Source organism: Hemitrygon akajei, chromosome 4 (assembly GCF_048418815.1).
Source record: "Hemitrygon akajei chromosome 4, sHemAka1.3, whole genome shotgun sequence".
Lineage (NCBI taxonomy): Eukaryota > Metazoa > Chordata > Chondrichthyes > Myliobatiformes > Dasyatidae > Hemitrygon > Hemitrygon akajei.
In genome coordinates this window covers 159,519,289-159,540,387 of record NC_133127.1, presented here as the reverse complement: position 1 = coordinate 159,540,387, position 21,099 = coordinate 159,519,289, and the positions used below count along the sequence as shown (strand labels likewise).

General features: G+C 39.5%; 1 protein-coding gene across 10 annotated transcripts in view; it reads left to right on the top strand.

Annotated features, from left to right (window-relative positions):
- Positions 1 to 21,099, top strand: part of atp8a2 (ATPase phospholipid transporting 8A2) — a 461,717-nt gene that overhangs the window by 284,673 nt on the left and 155,945 nt on the right. For all 10 annotated transcript variants that reach the window (XM_073043757.1, XM_073043755.1, XM_073043759.1 and 7 more), the window contains one exon: positions 17,224 to 17,396. In XM_073043757.1, the coding sequence (XP_072899858.1) occupies positions 17,224 to 17,396 (173 nt within the window). The remainder of the gene's footprint in view (positions 1 to 17,223; positions 17,397 to 21,099) is intronic.

Below are 21,099 nucleotides of genomic sequence, written 5' to 3'. Positions count from 1 at the left end.
AGCATAATAGAGAATCTTTCGAACCAAAAGTATTTGCAAACCTTTGAGATGAACAATGTTATTGCCAGTTACCAAAACAGGTTTCTGGAAGGGTCATCTTTTCCTGGGATCAGCAATAATTTTGTTGCATCAGGTATTATCGCTAGTACAGTAGATTTTAATTGATTGGGACATATTGGGACCTGTACATTTTGGCCCAATTAAGTGACTGCCTCAATTATCCATTATTTCATGCAAATAATTAAAAAGGTAAAATACAGCCAAAACTACAAAGCTGTGTATTAATTCCTAATAGTTATCAACAGAGGGATACACCCAGTGTATGCACTGTGTTCTTCAGATTAACGGTAAATGAACAAAATCAGGGAAGACACCTAGTGCAGATAATGACATGCCTTCATACAATTCTATTAATGATTGCATCCTTCAAATTTTTATTTGCATTGTAGTATTCAAGATGTGTGTCTATACCTTCAGATATTTCATAGTTTCTAACTTGTTGAAGTTGTGATATTGGTTCATTTTCACTCCCAGCTGTTTTTGTCATCTCTTAAGCCTGAACGCTTCAGAATCAGAATCAGGTTTATTATCACCGGCATGTGACATGAAATTTGCTAACTTAGCAGCAGCAGTTCAATGCAATGCATAATTGAGCAGAGAGAGAGAAAAAAAAATATATAAAATAAAACATAATAAATAAACAAGTAAATCAATTACGTATATTGAATAGATTTTTTTTAAAACGTGCAAAAACAGAGATACTGTATATTTTTTTTAAAAGTGAGGTAGTATCCAAAGATTCAGTGTCCATTTAGGAATCAGATGGCAGAGGGGAAGAAGCTGTTCCTGAATCACTGAGTGTGTGCCTTCAGGCTTCTGTACCTCCTACCTGATGGTAACAGTGAGAAAAGGGCATGCCCTGGGTGCTGGAGGTCTTTAATAATGGTCACTGCCTTTCTGAGACACCACTCCCCAAAGATGTTCTGGGTACTTCGTAGGCTAGTGCCCAAGATGGAGCTGACTAGATTTACAACCTTCTGCAGCTTCTTTCAGTCCTGTGCAGTAGCCCCTCCATACCAGACAGTGATGCAGCCTGTCAGAATGCTCTCCACGGTACAACTATAGAAGTTTTTGAGTGTATTTGTTGACATGCCAAATCTCTTCAAACCGCTATGAGCAAAACAGTTCTGAATTGTTACTGCTTATTTCTAACGAACTGCCAGTGCCAAAACTTACTGCTTTTTGAACACAAACACATGTACAGTAACTGACACTATTTTAACAACTTCGCTGTAAGTGCAATGTAGTGTCTAATGACCACATGTGCTCAGGATTGACATTAGTCAGAACCTATTTGGCAAGTTTCCTATCCTAATTAAGTAGCATAATGTCCCAAATAAATGAAGGGAATCCCAACAACTTTCTTGATTAGTTTTTTTGTTTTTAAGAGTTGTCCCAAATAGTGGGTGTCCCAATTAACCAATGGCCTAATTAACTGGAATCCACTGTACTAATTTATTTGCTTCATCTTCAGAACATAAGAACATGAGAAATAGAAGCAGGAGAAAGCCATTTAATCATAAAGTCTGCTCCACCAGTCAATAAGATGATAACTGATCTTGTGGATTCAATTTCACCTTCCTGCCATTTCCCCATAATGCTTAATTCCTGCAAATCAATCAAATTATTACCAAAAATAGCTGTGTCTTAAGTATATTTACTGAGGTAACCTCTACTGCTTCCCTCGTCAGATTCGCTGCTCTCTGGGAACATCAGTTTCTCCCTGTCTCCACACTGAGTTTGGCTCTGTAACTCAGAAGGGAGGGGGGGGGGAGCAGAAGCAAGCTGTGGTGATAGGAGATTCGTTAGTTAGGGCTACAGAGTGGAGATTCTGTGGATGAGAGTGTTGTGCATGAAAATCCCAGTTTTTCAGATACTTAAACCACCCTGTCTGGCACCAGTAATCATTCCACAGTCAGTGTCACTTAGATCAGATTTCTTCTCTATTGACTGAACCTTTTGACCACGTCTACATACTTTAATGCATTGAGCTGCTTTCGCATGATTGGCTTGGTCAGATATTTGCGTTAATGATACAGGTTAATGCAGGTGTATGAAACAAAGTGGCCACTCAGTGTATTTAGTCCATTTCACATTATCATCCTCAAAAAATTCTTCACAGGTATTGATGTATTCTTGTTGAAGCTCTCTGTAAAGGAATCATGTTGCATTTTCTTCCCTGCTTTTAATAATAACATTTAAAATTTCTAGATGTGTGTTTTGTAGTGTAAAATATAGCAGTAAGACAATAATTGATGGATGCAAGTAATTGTGCACATACATTGTTACAATAAGTTAAGAATCATAAAAGAGAAATCATATTTCCAATGAGAATGACATAACTTTTGGTTATGGACCCAAAATGCCCATTTCTGAATTCCTCCCACAGGTCAGGCAGCAATTTATAAATTGCTCCAGATTCCAGGATCTGCAGTCTAATTCTGTCTCCAAACTTTAGTTTTTAACCTGTTTTAATCATGGTTTGAGTTTTTCTGTGCTCTATCTTGCAGAGCGGCAAGAATTTTCCAAGCCTAATGTCTAAATCTAATCTTTGAGGAGGAAGTGATGAGTAAATTCTTTTCAAAAATCATGTTCTTTTTAAATAAGCTTAATTCCACATATGAGAAGTTGTAATGGATAATGGTTAACAAATCTCAAGATGAGGAATGTAAGTTATTTAAAAACTTGCTTATTTTCAACTGAAGTTTATATTTTGACTGGACAAATATTTTCTGTCAGTATTCCACCGACAGTTGCTGATCATAATTGTTTTGCGTACTATTGTGTTTTGAATGCATTATAGTCACGGAATTGTCATATTAGGAAGGAAAGATAGGCGAGGAAAAGAAGAAATTGAAGTTAAAAGCTAGAAACTGAGAGAACTTGCTTCTTTGAAACTGGTGATCAAGGAGTGATAGTAACTAAATTTGCCTAGACTAGATTAATTCAGTGGAACTGCAGATTCATTGTTAACCGAGATTATGATAAGACCATAAGACATAGAGGCAGAATCAGACCATTTGGCCCATCGAGTCTGCTCCACCATTCAATCATGGCTGTTCCTTTTTTCTATCTCCTCCTCAACCCCAGTTCTTGGCCTTCTCCCGATAACCTTTGATGCCATGTCCAATCAAGAACCTCTCAATCTCTGCCTTAAATACTCCCAATGACCCTGGCCTCCACAGCTGCATGTGGCAACAAATTCCATAAATTCACCACTCTTTGGCTAAAGAAATTTCTCCGTGTCTCTGTTTTGAAAGGGTGCCCCTCTATCCTGAGGCTGTGCCCTCTTGTCCTAGACTCTCCCACCATGGGAAACATCCTTTCCACATCTTCTCTGTGTAGGCCTTTCAACATTCAAAAGATATCAATGAGATCCCCCCTCAACCTTTTGAATTCCAACACATACAGACCCAGAGCCATCAAACGGTCCTCGTATGATAACCCTTTCATTCCTGGAATCATCCTTGTGAACGTCCTCTGAACCCTCTCCAATGTTAGCACATCTTTTCTAAGATGAGGGGCCCAAAACTGTTCACAATACTCAAGGTGAGGCCTCACCAGTTCCTTATAAAGCCTCAGCATCACATCCCTGCTCTTGTATTCTAGACCTCTTAAAATGAATGCTAACATGGCATTTGCCTTCCTCACCACCAACTCAACCTGCAAGTTAACCTTCAGGGTGACACCACTATCCTTCAGTGGCCCAGTTGAAAATGTCAAACTAAAGCTCCAGCAGCATGTGTCTTTAAATGCGACATTGATACTTAGCAAGAAGTTAGGTACCTCCAAAGCAATAACTTGAAATTACTAATCTTTCCTGTCTAAGAATCAGCATGACGTGACCTTGCATGGCACGGCAGAAGAGACAGATGTTAATGCACATGACTAATATACATAGAATTTGCGTTAAAATTGCGCTAAAAAGTGGCCATCTAAATTTGTCATCTAAAGGTCATAGGTCTGCACTGCTACTGTTGAAGTAACAGAAAAAAGAAAACTTGAATGATTTAGTATTACAGTTTGAAAGTTACATCTGCAGTTATTGCCATTTATGGAAGCTACCAATTAAGTTTTTAAAGTAGAAAGCTAGGTGGGATCCTTATAGGCAGATAGCATAGCTGTTAATAGGACTTGTTTTCAGTTATACAGTCTCCCATTTTGTATGTGATGAAATTAATTCTTTGTGGCAGCTTTTTTCAGTTAGAACTACAATAAGTTAAATAACTCACTCAAGATTTACTTGTCTTAACATCTGCACACCCACCTTCTTTCATTACTTTCCATATTCTACTTTAAATGGCACCCTATCCTCATCACACTGCAACTAAAGTTCTCAATGGAGTATCCCTAATTAATATCTTTTTAACAAATTGAACCAGTGCACCAGAGATAAACTGAGGCATCCAGTGCTCATTAGCTATTTCAGTTTTTTTTAGTTCAAATAAGACATGTTTTTGTAATGATAATTTAGCATAAGTACTCAGTTTTTTAAGTTCTGATATAATTTAGTGTAATCATTTTTTATTCTTGCTATAGTTTGTGACATTTGACAATATTCCTAGGAGCTTAGTAGATTGCTTACATTTCAGTTGTCAAAAATAAAACAAAAGGTATTAATGGTGTGGCTTTCAAAATGCCAGAGATTCTCTGTTTTGATGTCACAGATGTGCATTGGTTTGATTGATAGTTAAAGGAATCGGCTGTCCAATTCATGAGTGATATTCTGTCAACTGTGCAAGAGTGATGGTAAATCCATTTGAACTTGTGTGTGTTCTATTGAACTTAATGCATGTCATTTTTGTTAGTGTGTGAAGACAGTAAATTGTTCAGAAACATTGCAGTCCGTTTATTTAGCTTATAGATTGTACATTTGAATTAGAAGAAATAACTCAAAATTATATAACAATTGCAAAAGTCAAGTATTCAGGGTGAATAGTGGTTGTAAACTTCACTAAATATGAAAGCTTTAAACTTTGCTGATGGCTTACTATCTATAAATATTTCAGTTTGCTCTAGGCCTTTGTTTTTGACACCATTTTGCCTTGTGGAACTTAATCTAAGTGCCAGAACTGGCAGGACAGCAGAGAGGAAAAATAAATTGCATTTGTTGTTTCGATTTATTCCAACTTGATAAAGGATAGCAATATGGAAATAGTGTAATATCTTTAATGTTAAACTGGCAATACCTTACCCCTTTTTAATTATTATTGCGAAATGTTTTGACACTGCTGTAGCCAGCACTGATCTACATACAGAGTATACATTTTGATATTAACATAATTTTACATCAAAATCAGCCACAGGTTTGAGATTAATTTGTCCAGCAGTTCTCACTGCATGCAGATACTGTACAGTGCAAAACTACTAACTGGCAGAGTTGCTAGATTAATTTCCACTGTTTAAAATTTAGAATCAGAATCAGGTTTAATATCTCTGGCATATGTTGTGAAATTTGTTGTTTTGTATCAGCAGTGCATTGCAATAGATAATAAAAACTGTAAATCACAATAAGAAGTATGTATTAAAAAATGAATAAGTAATGCAAAAAGAAACGGAGACAAATTACTGAGGAGGTGTTCATGTGTTTGTAGTTTCATTGCCCATTAGGAAATCTGATGGTGGAGGGGAAGAAGCTGTTCCTGGAATGTTGAATCTGTTGATGGTAGCAATGAGATCGGGCCGTGTCTTGGGTGATGGGTATCCTTAATCATGGATATCGCCTTTTGAAGGTGTCCTTGATGCTGGGGAGGCTAGTGTCGATGTAGCTGGCCCTGTGCAGTGGCTTCTCCATACCAGACGGTGATGCAGTCAGTTAGAATGCTCTCCGCAGTACATCTATAGAAATTTGTGAACATCTGTGGTGACATACCAATTCTCCTCCGACTCCTGTGCCTTCTTTGTAATTGCATCAATATGTTAGGTCCAGGATAGATCCTCACAGATGTTGATACCCAGGAACATGAAATTGCTCACCCTTTCCACTTCGGATGCCTCTATGAGGACTGGTGTGTGTTCCCTCAACTTTCCCTTCCTGAAGTCTACAATCAATTCCTTGGTCTTACTGGTGTTGAATGCAAGGTTGTTGCTGCGACACCACTTCACCAGCTGATCTGTCTCACTCTGTATGACTCCTTGTCACCATCTGAAATTCTGCCAACAATAGCTATTCTTTAATCCCTGAACAGATTGAGCAAAAGTACTAGATGTACAGGATGTTTGATTGTTACTAATTCCAACATCCAGCACTGGGCTTTTTTTCATGGTCAGAGCAATGTGTAGGTGCTAATATACAGCAATGGTAAAACACTGTAATTATGACTATCCAGGATTGCCTTTACCGGGGATTTGAAAGTGAGAAAATGTAAACTGCATGTCATTACATGACTTCTTACAGAGCTTCAGGATGCAGCCTGCAGCCAAGACCACACATGGCACTGAGCCTGTAGCCTGCACTGATTATCCTGCTTTCTTGCTATGGGGCCATGTTCCAATGGGCAGATGCACAATGGTTTCTATTGTGTCTTTGGTTTCTACCTTGTCCGCAAGGATTTGATTTATTTGAACAGTACATAGAAATTTACAGGACTTGAACGTGTGAATACTTCTGGCAGCTGTTATGATTTAAGAAAAGCTGTTTAACTGAATTGCTGAAATGCCCTTTGAGATAATTTAATAAAGCTGACAAAAGACTTTGTTTATTTTTGAATTGATGTGATGAGATGTGTCCTCCATGCATTTTTTAACAGTGATATGCCATTCCCCACATCGGTACTATTTGTCTCAAATGTTAAATCATTAAATTGATATGTGAGGTAGTGAATAGTTACTGTCATTTTAAATTGGTCATTTGACTTTTTTATTTTATTACTTGTGAAAAGTAGTTCATTCCTGTTTAGACTCTTTTCCTTGCATATGTTAACTAAAGTGACAGGTTAATCTGTTTCCAAATCAGTCTCAATAGTGCTCCCGAATGGATGGCTTCAGGCAGAGTGAGGTTATACTTCAACTTCAGCTTTGCTCCTCTGTCCCATTAGAGCAGTACTTGACCATAATTTAAGAAATGTCAATTAGCAGAAAAATAGGAAATCTAAGGCACTTCACCATAGACCACTGCCTATAACTTAAAAGTCAAAGAGAAATAGAACTGGCAGTTCTATCTTTTACAAGTTGGCACTGTTGGATTAAATTGTACATAATCTATAGATACCAGGGCACGACAACAGGGGTGTTGGAAGCAGAAACCCTCATTACATGTACAGATTACTGAATTAAATCTTGAATTGCCTTTAATCTGTAGGTGTATGAACCGGGGCTTCAAATGTCAATCTGCCTAAATATTTCAGTGTGAACACAATATATGAAATACACACAGGCCAATTTATTAGGTACAGGAGTGGAACCTGGTGTGGTCTTCTACTGCTGTTGCCTATCCACTTCAAGGTTTGATGTGTTATATATTCAGAGATGCTCTTCAGCACAACACTGTTGTAATGGGTAGTTAACTGACCTACTGTCGCCTCCCTGTCGGCTTGAATCAGTCTGGCTATTCTCTCTCTCGTTATCAAGGCATTTTCACTCACAGAACTGCTGCTCACGGTATGCTTCTTGTTTTTATCTCCATTCTTTGTAAACTCTAATGATTGTTGTGTGTGAAAACCTTGGAGATTAGCGATTTCTGAGATAGTCGAACCATCCTGCTGGCACCAACAATCATTCCCCAGTCAAACTTGCTTAGATCTGATGTTTGGTCTGAACAACAAATGAGCCTCTTGACCATGTCTGCATGCTTTTGTGCATTGAGCTGCTGCCACATGATTGACTGATTAGATACTTGCATTAACGAGCAGGTGTACATGAGTGTCTAATAAAGTGGCCACTGAGAACATAATCATGTTGTTTGTTTCTGATTTTCAATTTTTGTCTCCTGTACTTCTCTCCCTTGCGTTTTCTGTCTCTACCAAACCTATTAGCCATCTTGCACACACTCGCTTCTCTGAAGTCTCACCTTTTAACACTTGCTTGAAAACAAGTCCACTTTAACCCAACCTTTGGCCCATCTCCCCAAAGCTTTCTTCCACTTTCTTATAAAGCTCACAGTTTCAAAGCCCTTCATTGTGTTAAAGGTGAGCTACAAATGTGCTTTAATGACTAAGAGAAAATGAACTACGAGCAAGCGTCAAGCAAAATAAAACACCCATCAGTTAAGCTGGATTCTCAGCAGGTCCTTCGAACTCAGCACAGCTGACCTCAAGAAAGGCAGGTCCAGTCGCCACAGGGGAGCACCCTCTGTATGCCCACCTAAGATCACACACCACCCTGACTTGGAGGTATTCTTCTCTACACCAATATACAGGAAACCACACCAGGAGCACCAGATACAGTAGATGACTCCAACTGACTCACAGGTGACCTGTTGCCTCATCTGGAAGGACTGTTTGGGACCCTGAATGGTAATGAGGGAGGAGGTGTAGGGGCAGGTGTGGCACTTTTGCCACTTGCAAGGGGAAGTGCCCATTCCCATTTCTACTTTGACATGTGAGTCCATGGCTTCCTCTGCTGCCATGCACAGATTGGAAGGCCAACAGCTTACATTCTGTAGCTCCAACCTGATGGTATAAACATTGACTCTCAAACTTCCGGTAATTACCCCCCTTTCTCCAGCATTTTGTGTGTATTACTTTGATTTCCAGCATCTACAGATTTTCTCTTGTTTAAATGTCCTTCTCATCCTTTTATTAGCATAAACTTCAAATCCTGAATTAAAATGTAAGCATATTCTGTCCTGAAGGATAGCAGTGGTTCATGAAGATGCCTCATCCCATCTTCACGAGGAGCAATAAATACTGGCCTTGCCGCTGCCTCCCCAAAAATAAAACAGTAGTTGCATTTACTCGCTCCATCAGATTATAAATATTTTCAGTTATTGTAAGTTTATAATTGAATAGATGTACTGAAGAAATAACATGCTTTGACAGTTCTTGATGGAAATTCAATTAATTTCCCCATCTTGCTTTTATAACTAATGAAAGTTTTGCAGCCATTAGTATTTCTCATGATGTTATGCTGCCGTTAAAATTCTGTGTGTAAAGAGATCAGTTATTTCATTATAGAATACCAATAGATCAATAACACCATGCTTCGATAGATGATAGGTAAACTCGGTTTCTGAGTTAATCCTTAAACTTTTTGTCAAGATTCAAAGGATAGACTTTTTTCTAATGCAAGGTGATTTTTTTTTTCTTTTTGGTGAGTTACCTCACGTATAAGGGCCAATTTTATTTAAAGTGATTGCTTAAAAAAACTAATTATTAAATTCAGTTAACAAAGGGAGGTGTAAAGTATTCAGCAACTGAGACAATGAAAATGTGATTTATATCTGTTGTTTTATGTGAGATTTTCCTTGTTTTAACAGCAAAAGGTCCTTGAGTACTAACAGAGGTTCTGGGCAAAAGCAGTCATACCTTAGGGAAAAAATGAAGTTGTTTCCATTAATTCCATCACACATACTGTACTATGTTAACACTTTTGACATATTGTTAGCATTTTCCTATAAAGGAGCAATTTGGATTTGGTACCAGGTATATATTGTATGTACTGAATTTTATGCATTTTTATCCCAGACTGGGAGTTCATATGAAAACCCTGGAATGTTCAGTTACACATGTTCTTGTCTCTACCTTCAAAATAGTGCTATTCTTTTGGCCTTTTAAGATCTGATTGGTGGCAGAAGTGTGCTTGTACCTAACAAATTGATGAGCCCTGATGTGTGTATATAATTGGGAAGCCTTGCAAAGAGAAATTGATTGAGTTTATCCAAAAAAGTATATTTGTTATTTAGGGGAATGGCCACAGAGTCTCTCTACACAGGCTGCCTATTCCCTTCTCCTCTCCTGACAGTCACCCAACTACCTGCCTCCTGCAATTTAGGAGTGACTATATCCCAATGCCACCTCATTCTCCCGTATGAGTCGAAGGTTATCAAGCCCCAGTTCTCTCACCCAGTTTGTAAGGAGCTGCGGCTGAATGCACCTTCTGCAGATGTTATCAGCAAGCCAAGAGGTCTCACAGAGTTCCCACATCTCACACGAAGAATGTACCATCGACCATGGACCCATTCTAATTGCACTGGCTTTCTACAAATAGCCAAAGAAAAATTAAAAGAAACACCAGATACTTACCCAGATCCTTTGCCTCTTCTTGTCTAAGCCTCTTGAGCTGAAATCTGACCACTCTAACACTGCTCACTCATATAATAGCCACTCTGCTTGCATATTGCTTCCTTTTTTTGGCTCAAATAAAATTCACTCCCATCAAGACATTGTTTTTAAATGGGGTGTCCTGACGAAGGGTCTCGGCCCGAAACGTTGACAGTGCTTCTCCCTGTAGATGCTGCCTGGCCTGCTGTGTTCCACCAGCATTTTGTGTGTGTTGTTGTTTTTAAATGGCTCCTGCTCTGCAAAGATCTTGCTCTCAAACTGACTACTTCAAAGCATGACTCACCCCCAATGAGACTTGTTTTAAATGGCTACATGACCTCTTGGTTTTGGATTTTCTTTGCCTCTAGTTCCCATCCACACCTCAAAAAACCACACTGATAAAGGACAGAATCTGTTTGAAGACACGGACAGAGCTCCCTGATTACAACTATTAAAACTAGACTAAAACCATGGGGTGTTAAAGATAACCGGTATCTTGTTAGCAAATGTACAGTCACTGAAGAACAAGATAGAGGACCCGAAAGCAAGATTGTTTTATTGGAGATGATCAAGGGATTGCTATGTCCTCTTTCACAGAGACATGGCTTACCCTTGACAAGTCAGATACGGCGGTTTTCAATACAGTACACAAGATCGATCAGACTGCAGTTTGAAGAGGGCAAAAGGTGGGGTCTGTGTTCCATTATAAACTATGTGGTGCTGAGACGAGATGGTCTTGTTGCACTCTCGTTGTCCTGACCTGAATATCTGCTGATTAAGTGCCGTCTGTTGTACTTAGCAAGAGAGTACTCCTTCGTGATTCTAACCACAGTTTACATACTGCCAAAGGCAGATGTTAAGCAAGCACACAATGTATTTACTGTCACAATTAGCAGACAAGAAGCAGCCTAACCTGACACCTTTCAAATCATTAACAGGGCCTTCATTCAGGCTTGCTGAAGATATCTCTGCTCAATTATCATCAACATACCACCTGCAGCACCAGGGGTCCAAACACCCTTGACTACTGTTATTCTATCGTAATAGTATGGCTGCTGTTTCAGGAAATCTGATCATCTGTCTGTCCTCCTCCTACCTGCACACAGGCAGAAGGTAGGACAACAAAGAGGTGGTCGTGGGAGTCTAGGAGTGGCTACAGGATTGCTTCAAGTTGGTGGACTGGGCCGTATTCAAGTACTCATCAGAGGACCTGAACGAATATGCCACAGTTGTCACAGACTTTATAAAGGCAGTTGTGGACATGTAGGTCTCAAAAATTCATTCAGATCTACTGCGACCAGAAATTCTGGATGAACCAAGGAAGTCACATTATGCTGAGGGCCACATCAGTGGCATTCAGGTCTGGCAATCAGGTAAAATCAAGAGGTCCAGGAATAACCACCGGAAAGTCATCTCGCATCTGAAGTGGCAATTCTGGACCAAACTGGAATCACAGAAGGATGTTCGATTGCTGTGGTAAGGCTTGAATGCTGTCACCTCTTACAAAATAAAACCAAGCAACGTACATACAGTACGTGACAACAGGGTTTCACTCCCAGATGAGCTCAATGTCTTACTGACAAAAAGTGGAGGCACATTCACAAACTCCAAAAGCCCCCGACAATCCTGTGATCTCAATTTCTGAGGCCAATGTGAGAGTTTCCTTCAGAAGGGTGAACCTGTGGAAAGCATCTGGCACTGAGGTCGTAGCTGGCACTGCGGATCAACTGGCTGAACTGTTCACTGATATCTTTAACCTTCAAGCAGGCTTCAGTTATACCGGTGCCCAAGAAGAACGTGGTAACCTGCCTCAATGATCATTGTCCAGTAGCACTTGAATATACTATGATGAAATGCTATGAGAGGTTGGTGATGAAATATATCAACTCCTGCTTAAGGAGCGACCTGTATCTGCTCCAGTTTGCCTACCAGCACAACAGGTTGGATGTCATTTCATTGCCTTTTCACTCAAAATTCATACCACGATTTGAGAGGGAGAAGCAGAACTCACATGTGTCTATATCGCAGTGGAATAAAGGGAATTACAGAGGCATAAGATAAGAGTTTGCCCAGGTGGATTGGAGGAGGATTCTGTTGGGGATGACAACAGGGCAGAGATGGCTGAAGTTTCTGGGAATAGTTCACAAGACGCAGGATAGATATGTCCCACAGAGGAAGAAGTTCTCAAATGGCAGGGCTGGGCAACCGTGGCTCACAAAGGAAATTAAGGACAGCATAAAAGCCAAGGAAAGGGCATATAAGTAAGAAAAGTGAGTGGGAAGTTGGATGATTGGGAAGCTTTTAAAATCCAACAAAAGGCAACTAAAAAAGCTATAAGAAGGGAAAAGTTGAACTATGAGGGTAAATTAGCCAATAATATAAAGCAGGATACTAAAAGTTTACTCAGATATGTAAAGAGTAAAAGGGAGCTGAGAGTTGGTATTGGACCACTGTAAAATGATGCTGGTGATGTAGTAATGGGAGACAAAAAAATAGCAGATGAATTTACTGAGTACTTTGCATCTGTCTTCACTGTGGAAGACACGAGCAGTGTGCCAGTGGTCCATGAGTATCAGGGAGTAGGAGTGAGTGCCGTTGCTATTACAAAGGAAAAAGTGTTAGGCAAACTCAAAGGTCTTAATGTGGATCAGTCACCTGGACCAGTTAGACTATATCCCAGAGTCCTGAGAGAGGTTGCTGAAGAGATAATGGATGCATTGGTCATGATTTTTCAGGAATTACTTGATTCTGGCATGATCCCGGAGGACTGGAAGATTGAACATGTCACTCCACTCTTTAAGAAGGGAGGAAGGCAAAAGAAAAGAAATTATAAGCCGGTTCGCCTAACCTTAGTGGTTGGGAAAGTGTTGGAGACTATTAAGGATGAGGTTTCGAGGTACTTGGCGACTAATAATAAAGTAAGTCAAAGTCAGCATGGTTTCTGTAAAGGGAGGTCTTGCCTGATAAATCAGTTAGAGTTCTTCGAGGAAGTAACAAGCAGGATGGACAAGGGAGAGGCACTGGTTGTCATTTATGGATTTTCAGAAGGTGTTTGATAAGGTGCCATGCATGAGGCTGCTTAACAAGATAAAATCTTATGGCATTACAGGTGAGATATTAGCACATATAGTGGAATGGCTGACGGGCAGGGGGCACTGAGTGGGATTAAATGGAGCCTTTTCTGGTTGGTTGCCAGTGACTACTGTTGTTCTTCTGTGGTCAGTATTGGGACCACTGCTTTTCACGTTGTTCATCAGTGACTTAGATAATGGAATTGATAGCTTTGTGGCAAAATTTGTTGATGATTCAAAGATAGGTGGGGATAGATAGGTAATGCTGAGGAAGTAATGCAATTGCAGCAGGGTTTAGACAAATTGGAAGAATGGGCAAAAATGTGGCAGATGGAATACAGTGTTGAGAAATGTATGATAATGCATTTTGATGAAAGAATCAATGGTGCAGACAATTATCTAAATGGGGGCGAGGGTTCAGACATTAGAGATGCAGAGGGCTTAGGAGTCCTCATGCACAACTCCCAGAAGGTTAATTTACAGGTTGAGTCTGTGCTAAAGAAGGTAAATGCAATGTTGGCATTTATTTCAAGGGGAATAGAATGTAAAAGCAAGGAGTTAATGCTGAGGCTTTATAAGACACTCGTCAGGCCGCATTTAGAGTATTGTCAACAGTTTTGGGTCCCATGTCTCAGAAGGGATGTGATGTCATTGGAGTCCAGAGGACGTTCACAAGGATGAATCCAGGAATGAAGGGGTTAACATATGAGGCACGTTTGGCAGCTTTGGGTCTGTACTCACTGGAATTTAGAAGAATACATGAGGATCTCATTGAAACCTACCGATTGTTGAAAGAACTAGACAGAGTGGATGGTGGGGGGTATCCAGAACTAGAGGACACAGCCTCAAAATTGAGGGGCGACCCTTGAGGACAGAGGTAAGGAGTAATTTATTTTTTAGCCAGAGAGTAGTAAGTCTGTGGAATGCTTTGCTACGGACTCTGGTGGAGGCCAAGTCCACGTGTATATTTAAGGTGGAAGTTGATATTTTCCTGATTGGTCATGGCATCGAAGGTTTGGCAAGAAGGTAGGTGTTTGGGGTTGAGTGGGGTCCAGGATCAGCCATGATCGAATGGTGGAGCAGACTTGATAGGCTGAGTGGCTTAATTCTGCTCCTTTGTCTTAATGGTCAAACCCTGGGACATCTGGAAAGCAAAGTTGAAGACATCAAGATGCTCTTCATTGACTACAGCTTGGCATTTAATACTCTCATTCTCTCATAACTAATCAATAAGCTCCAAGACTTGGACCTCAATATCTCCTTGAGCAACCAGATCTTCAATTTCCTCGTTTGCAAACCCTAGTTATTTCAGATTGGTAACAGCATCTCTCCTTGACAATCTCCATCAGCACAGATACACCACAAAGCTCCCTGCTCTACTCGCGTTATACTTACAGCTGTGAGCTAAGTACAGCTCCCAATACCATATTTAAGTTTGCTGATGACACCGCTATTGTTGGCTGAATCAAAGGTGGTGATGAATCACAATTTAGGAGGAAGACCTGAAAATCTAGCAGAATGGTGCTACAACAACAACCTCATAATATCAGCAAAACTAAAGGCTGATTATAGACTACAGGAGGAGGAAACTCGAAGTCCATGAGTCAATCCTCATGAGGGGATCAGAGGTGCAAAGGGTCAGCAACTTTAAATTTTGCCGCGTTATAATTTCTACGGGTCTGTCCGGGGTCCAGCATGTAAGTACAATTACAAAGAAGGCACGGCAATGCCTCTACTTTCTTAGAAATTTGCACAGATTTGACGTGTCACCTCAAACTTTGACAAACTTCCATAGATGCACAATGGCAAGTATACTGACTGGTTGCATCACAGCCTGGTATGGGAGCACCAATGCCCTTAAATGGAAAAGCCTACAAAAACGAGTGTCCATCACAGGTAAACCCGCCCCCACCGTTAAGCACATCTACAGGGAGTACTGTCACTGGAAAGCAGCTTCCATCGTGAAGGTCCCCTACCATCCACGCATACCCTTTTCTCACTGTTACCATCAGGAAGGAGGCAAAGGAGCCTCAATTCCCACACCACCAGGTTCAGGTTTAGGAACAATTATTACCCCTCACATACACTCACATACACTCTTGGTATGTAAATAAATAGGCATCCATTAGTCTCAAGAGACCATGGAGTTGCACCTTGGAAAGTTTCCAGGGTGCAGGCCTGGGCAGAGTTGTATGGCAGACCGGCATTTATACAGCTCTCCTTACACACACGTGCAGTTCAACTCTTTGAGAGATTATGCAGAAAGTTTGAAGTTAATAACTCATCTCCTTCTACCCGAGGCCACAAACTTATCAATCACCCCTGGTGTGGACCACTTGTGGAGTCCAAGATGCTGACTTCTACAAAGAAGGGATCCGTATGGACTAAGTGTGTAAATGTAGGAAGGGACTATGTTGAAAAATAAATGTGCTAGGTTTTCTAAAATTGACTCCTACCCTAGGCCACGAACTTATCAATCACCTCTCTTATAATGATGATAAAAATGTACTGTGATGAAATATTTACTTTGAATTTTGAACGTTGAACTCAGTGGCACTGTGGCACCCTGAACCCATCTCTATCTTTTTCTGTGTGTTCATACCAATAGCCTGAAACCTGTCAGAGTTTATAATGCAGTTGAAACAGAAAATGTAGGAGAAACTCAGCAGGTTTGGCAGCACATGTGGAAAGAGAAACGGTTAATATTTCAAGTTGAAGAGTCTTCGGATGAGAAAGGGATGATACAGTTTACTAGCAGAGAAGATTGGTTGACAGCAGTGGGTAGATGAAGTGAAATTTTTTGTCTTAATATTTGAGAAAAAAAAATGTTCATTGATTAGGTTGTTCAGCTCCCTTGTCTATATATTGTGTTGCTGATGTGAAGCCTAAGAAATGTATAGTTATATAACATATACACATGAAAGAAAAAAGGAGAGAGGAATGGCACTCAAAATGACCAGTCCCGATAAACAAAGGACAGGTAATGAAACGTTGAAGAATTCAGTGTTATGTGCCCAGATAAAAGACAAGGTGAGTTTGCATTGGGCTTTGTACACGGAGCCACAGACAGAAGTCAGAGTGAGGGAGGAATGGGGAATCTGAGTGACATTGAGCTTCCAGTTAGAGCCCCATGATTTAGCTCCCAATTTAAATAAAGTTGTTTGAACTGAAAAGTTAACTGCCTGATCTTCCAAGTGTTTTCCAGTATTTTCTGCTTTTATTTCAGTTTTACAGATTTTGTATTTTTTTTATTTCTACTATCTGATGATGCAGTGATTGTTTGGTGTTTTGTTGGAGTATTGGACCAATATCATGTAATATGGTCCTGGCAATAGACTTGTGATCCAAAACTTTCTGGACACTATATAAATAAGTTGTTTGACAAAATTTAATAATTTATAGTCCTGGAGCAAGGTATTTTTAATCAAATTTTTGTTAGTTTTTAGCTGAAAATCTGATTTTTTTTTGAGTACTTCAAATATTCTACCCGTCTTTACTGAGTATAGATTAATATGGTGCAATCAAATTTTTATGAAAACCAGTATAACAGAAATGTTTAACCCATACATTCCATCTCTCTTGTGATCCTGAGAATAAATGGCATTGAAGCAAAAGTATAAAAATTAGTATGCAAGCTTCTTTTGATTATACAGTGAATGTGATTCAGAGAGAGATTTAGAGATTTGGAAAATTTGGTGTTTAAGAACTGCTTCAGTCAACACATTTAGTACACTCTTTTTTACTGTTAAATGCATATTAAATCACCAGGTAGTGGCTGACTGAAGTTTGTTCTGGAACGCTAACCTTCTGAAGCTTGCTTGAATTTTGGAAAGTGACAGCAAGAATAACATCACTAAACCATTATTCAACATTGTTTGTTTATTTGTTTTCAGGAAACCAGAGACACAATTAATCGTCACTGTGAAGACCTGGGTGAATCCTTGAAGCAAGAGAATGAACTTGCCCTTATCTTGGATGGAAATACATTGAACTATGCTCTTTCATATGAAGTTCAAAATTCATTTTTAGATCTGGCTTTATCTTGTAAAGCTGTTATCTGCTGCAGGTAAGGAACATTGACTACATTGGTAAGATGGTGCTTAGATGTAAGTTTTAAAAAATTTGTCTGCAAGGCAATGTTTATTGTGGATTCCTTTGGCCATTAAGAATCAATGGACAAAGTGCATGGTAAGGGAAGTGCTCACCTACCTTAAGTCAGTGATTGAATTGTCACTTCCAAGCATGTGCTTGTTCTAATAAGTTTATGTGGTTTATGTTATGTCATTTGCACTGGACCATATTACGATGAGCATGACATTGTTCCTTCCTGATTCTCTCTCGAAAGCAAGTTATCACCTGTTTATTCACCTACATAGTATTTTTCAAGAAAATGAATTGCTCATCAAAGTTTCATGCTCTCCTCATTTATTAATGAAAGATGAGCAAATGCTTGTGTGCAAAGTAATTATATCTTGTAACTTTATTGGTTGCAAGATGGGATTTCCACAATATCAAGTGTTGATTAGAGAGATGTTTTCAATATTAAAAAGATATTAAATTTATATCATTCAAAGATTCAACGTACATTTATTATCTAAATCAATTAATCCAATAATGCTTTGGCACAGGTCTAAATTTGTGTATCTAAGGGATTTTGTATATCTACCTTTGTACATTTGCATGTCTATTTATATATCTATATTTTATTATATGAAAATTGTTCTCGTATTTGAATGGGGGCATTGGGTTGAACTCTGATTTCTTAATTTTCAGATGTAAGGGAGCTTCCAGGTAACTGCCAGGTTCAGTTCCCGAAGTTTTACACACTGATTCTGTGGCAAATATAGGAGAACCTGAATAATGTTTAAATAATAATATGAGGGCCAAAGATTACTTTTTGTATTATACTTAATACCTTGTCATCAAAGTAATATTCTAGTAGCATAAGTTATCTTTAATATGACTTTTCAGTGCATTTCTTTGAATTGATAGGATTAACTGGGATTTTTCAGTGCATACAAGCTGAACTCCTATGTACATAATAGTTGGTAATTCAATATGCTTGCATTCAACAGTAAGTGATAATGATCGAAAAGTTCTCATTTACCTTTAAACATGTATATGAACATTTTAATTAAACTAATGTAGACATGGTGACACAGCCAAACTAATCCCATTAGTCTTTGGGAACATTATCAATTGCTGTTAGCAATGTTTGAATAAGCATTACTGACTCCATTTGCTGATGGAGGAGACATTTGCTGTGTTGAGTGAGTTTGTAGAATTATGGCTCATTACCTTTTTGTTGTTGAGACAACAATTCTTTCTTTTAATACTTTGCTTTTAAAGCAGGATTTTGCAGCTCCACTTAGCCTTGTCAGACTTTCAGAGTCAGCAGCAAACCTGTTTGATATGATTATTTTCTTTCCTGGGTTTGTTCTGATTTTCCAAATTTCCAGAAAATTATAGTTAAACATTATAGAACATCATTGGTATCTACGTACGAGGGGTGATTGATAAGTTCGTGGCCTAAGGTAGAAGGAGTCAATTTTAGAAAGCCTAGCACATTTATTTTTCAACATTGTCCCCTCCTACATTTACACACGTGGTCCAGCGGTCGTGGAGCATATGGAACTTAGACCTCCAGGAAGTGTCTACAGCAGGGGTGTTTGATAAGTTTGTGTCCTAAGGTAGAAGGAGATGAGTTATACAGCTCTTGTTAGATGCACATGCAGTTCAACTCTTTGAGTGATTATACAGAAAGTTTGAAGTTAATAACTCATCGCCTTCTACCTTAGGCCACAAACTTATCAATCACCCCTGCTGTGGACACTTCCTGGAGGTCCGAGATCCGTATGCTCCACGACTGCTGGACTAAGTGTGTAAATGTAGGAGGGGACTATGTTGAAAAATATATGTGCTAGGTTTTCTAAAATTGACTCCTTCTACCTTAGGCCACAAACATATCAATCACCCCTCGTACATTGTAACTTTTATATCAAAATTGCACAGATTAAATAATGGTTAATTTTTACTGTAGATGTCTAATGGGAGTCTTGATGAGATTAACAGCCTCTGTCATGCCACTCTGCACCTGTGAATGGATGTCTCCTGCGTTCCTGCTCCAACAGCATCTTGATGACTTTTAACAGTTTATCTGTGTCATTTGGTGCTTTTCTGCTTTTCAATGTCACTGCCATTGAATAAATAAGATTCAAAATCAGGCATCACTTTGTCTGACATAATTTATAGTAAAGTACATGTCATAGGCTTCACCTGAAACAGAAATTCAGATGAACTGGCATTTGGCCTTCAGAATGTCTCTGATTTCCTTGTTGTAGAATACTAGAATGCAGCCATGGAGGTGTGGAACTCAGAACCTTGAGGGCATGGGGGGTGAGGTGGGCTAATGGGCAGCAGTTCCCAGTGGAGCTACTGTCTTCATTGGATCTCAAACCAGCCCAGCATCTAGGATGATGGATTGAATGCCCATCAAATGAGCTGCTTAATCTTGGATAGTTGTTGAGCTCTGAATATGAAGCTAAGTGAAGAATGTTCCAGCTCAGTTGTGACATGGTCTGCAGGATAGTGGAAAGAGTTTGATAACCCATTCACCAGATGATACTCAGCCATTGACCTGCTCTTGGGGCCGTAGTATTTACGGTATGTGGTTGCTGCATTTGAGTTTCTCTTCAGAGGTGATCAACAGAATATTAAATGTTGGCGTGCATGCTATTGAGTGACCTATACAGATGATGAGATCACAGCCTGACTCAATGCAGCACAGATAGTGCCTGCAATTCATCAGCCCCCATGTGAAGGTTATCTAAGCCTTAAAGTTATGCTGAGAAACTCCAGAAAGAATAAAACATATTGTATTCATCGACAAGTGTCTCTACTACTATTTATTCCTGCTCTGTTATTCATTGTGGTAATTTTTTCCGAGTCCTGCTTTCTACTACAGACTCCATTTCCACAATTCTCTGAAATGCTTAGAGCACTGTTCTTATGAGCTCTTGCAGCTTTGTCCTGAGGCTGTATTGATTGACCTCTAACACCCATTGTCATGTTGCTTTGTGTGAGATATAACTACAGACTTTGAGGAGCTTTCCCCTTGGTTCCCAATGATTTCAGTTTTACCAGAGCTCCTTGAAGCGATGCTTAATCAGATGCTGTATTCCCTCCTCGCATCTGGAGTTTGGCTCTTTTGTTTGTGTCTTAACTAAAGTTGTTTTGAGTTCTGGAGCTAAGAGGTCCTGGTGAAACCCGAGCATCATTAACTGATAATTAGTAAGTTCTGCTAAATAGCACTTGTAGTGCAACTTTCCCTCACTTGGCTGATTATTGACTGCAGATTCACTGTGTCATACGCAGCCAGGTTGGAATTGTACTGCATTTTGTAGGCAGGCTGTTTGAATAATTTTCCCACATTGCAAAGTATATGCCAGTTCCATAATTGTAGCTGGAATCCTAGCTAATTCTGCAGTAGAAGTCTCCCAGACATTACTTAATATCATGTTGAATTAATTGAATTATTGGAGGCCAGTTTCTGGCATAAACCTCAAGAAGAAGTAGAGATGAATCATTTATACAGCCCCTCTGATAAAGGTGCTCACAAATACTTTAGCCTTATCTCACTCTTCAGTCATCCCTGAGGAGTTTATGGAGGCACCCAATCCCTTCAGCTGGCTACGTTCATTACCAGTGTGCTAGTGAAGAAGAGCTGAGTGCAGTCAGCTTGCAGGTAGAACTGATGCCAGTAATTATTA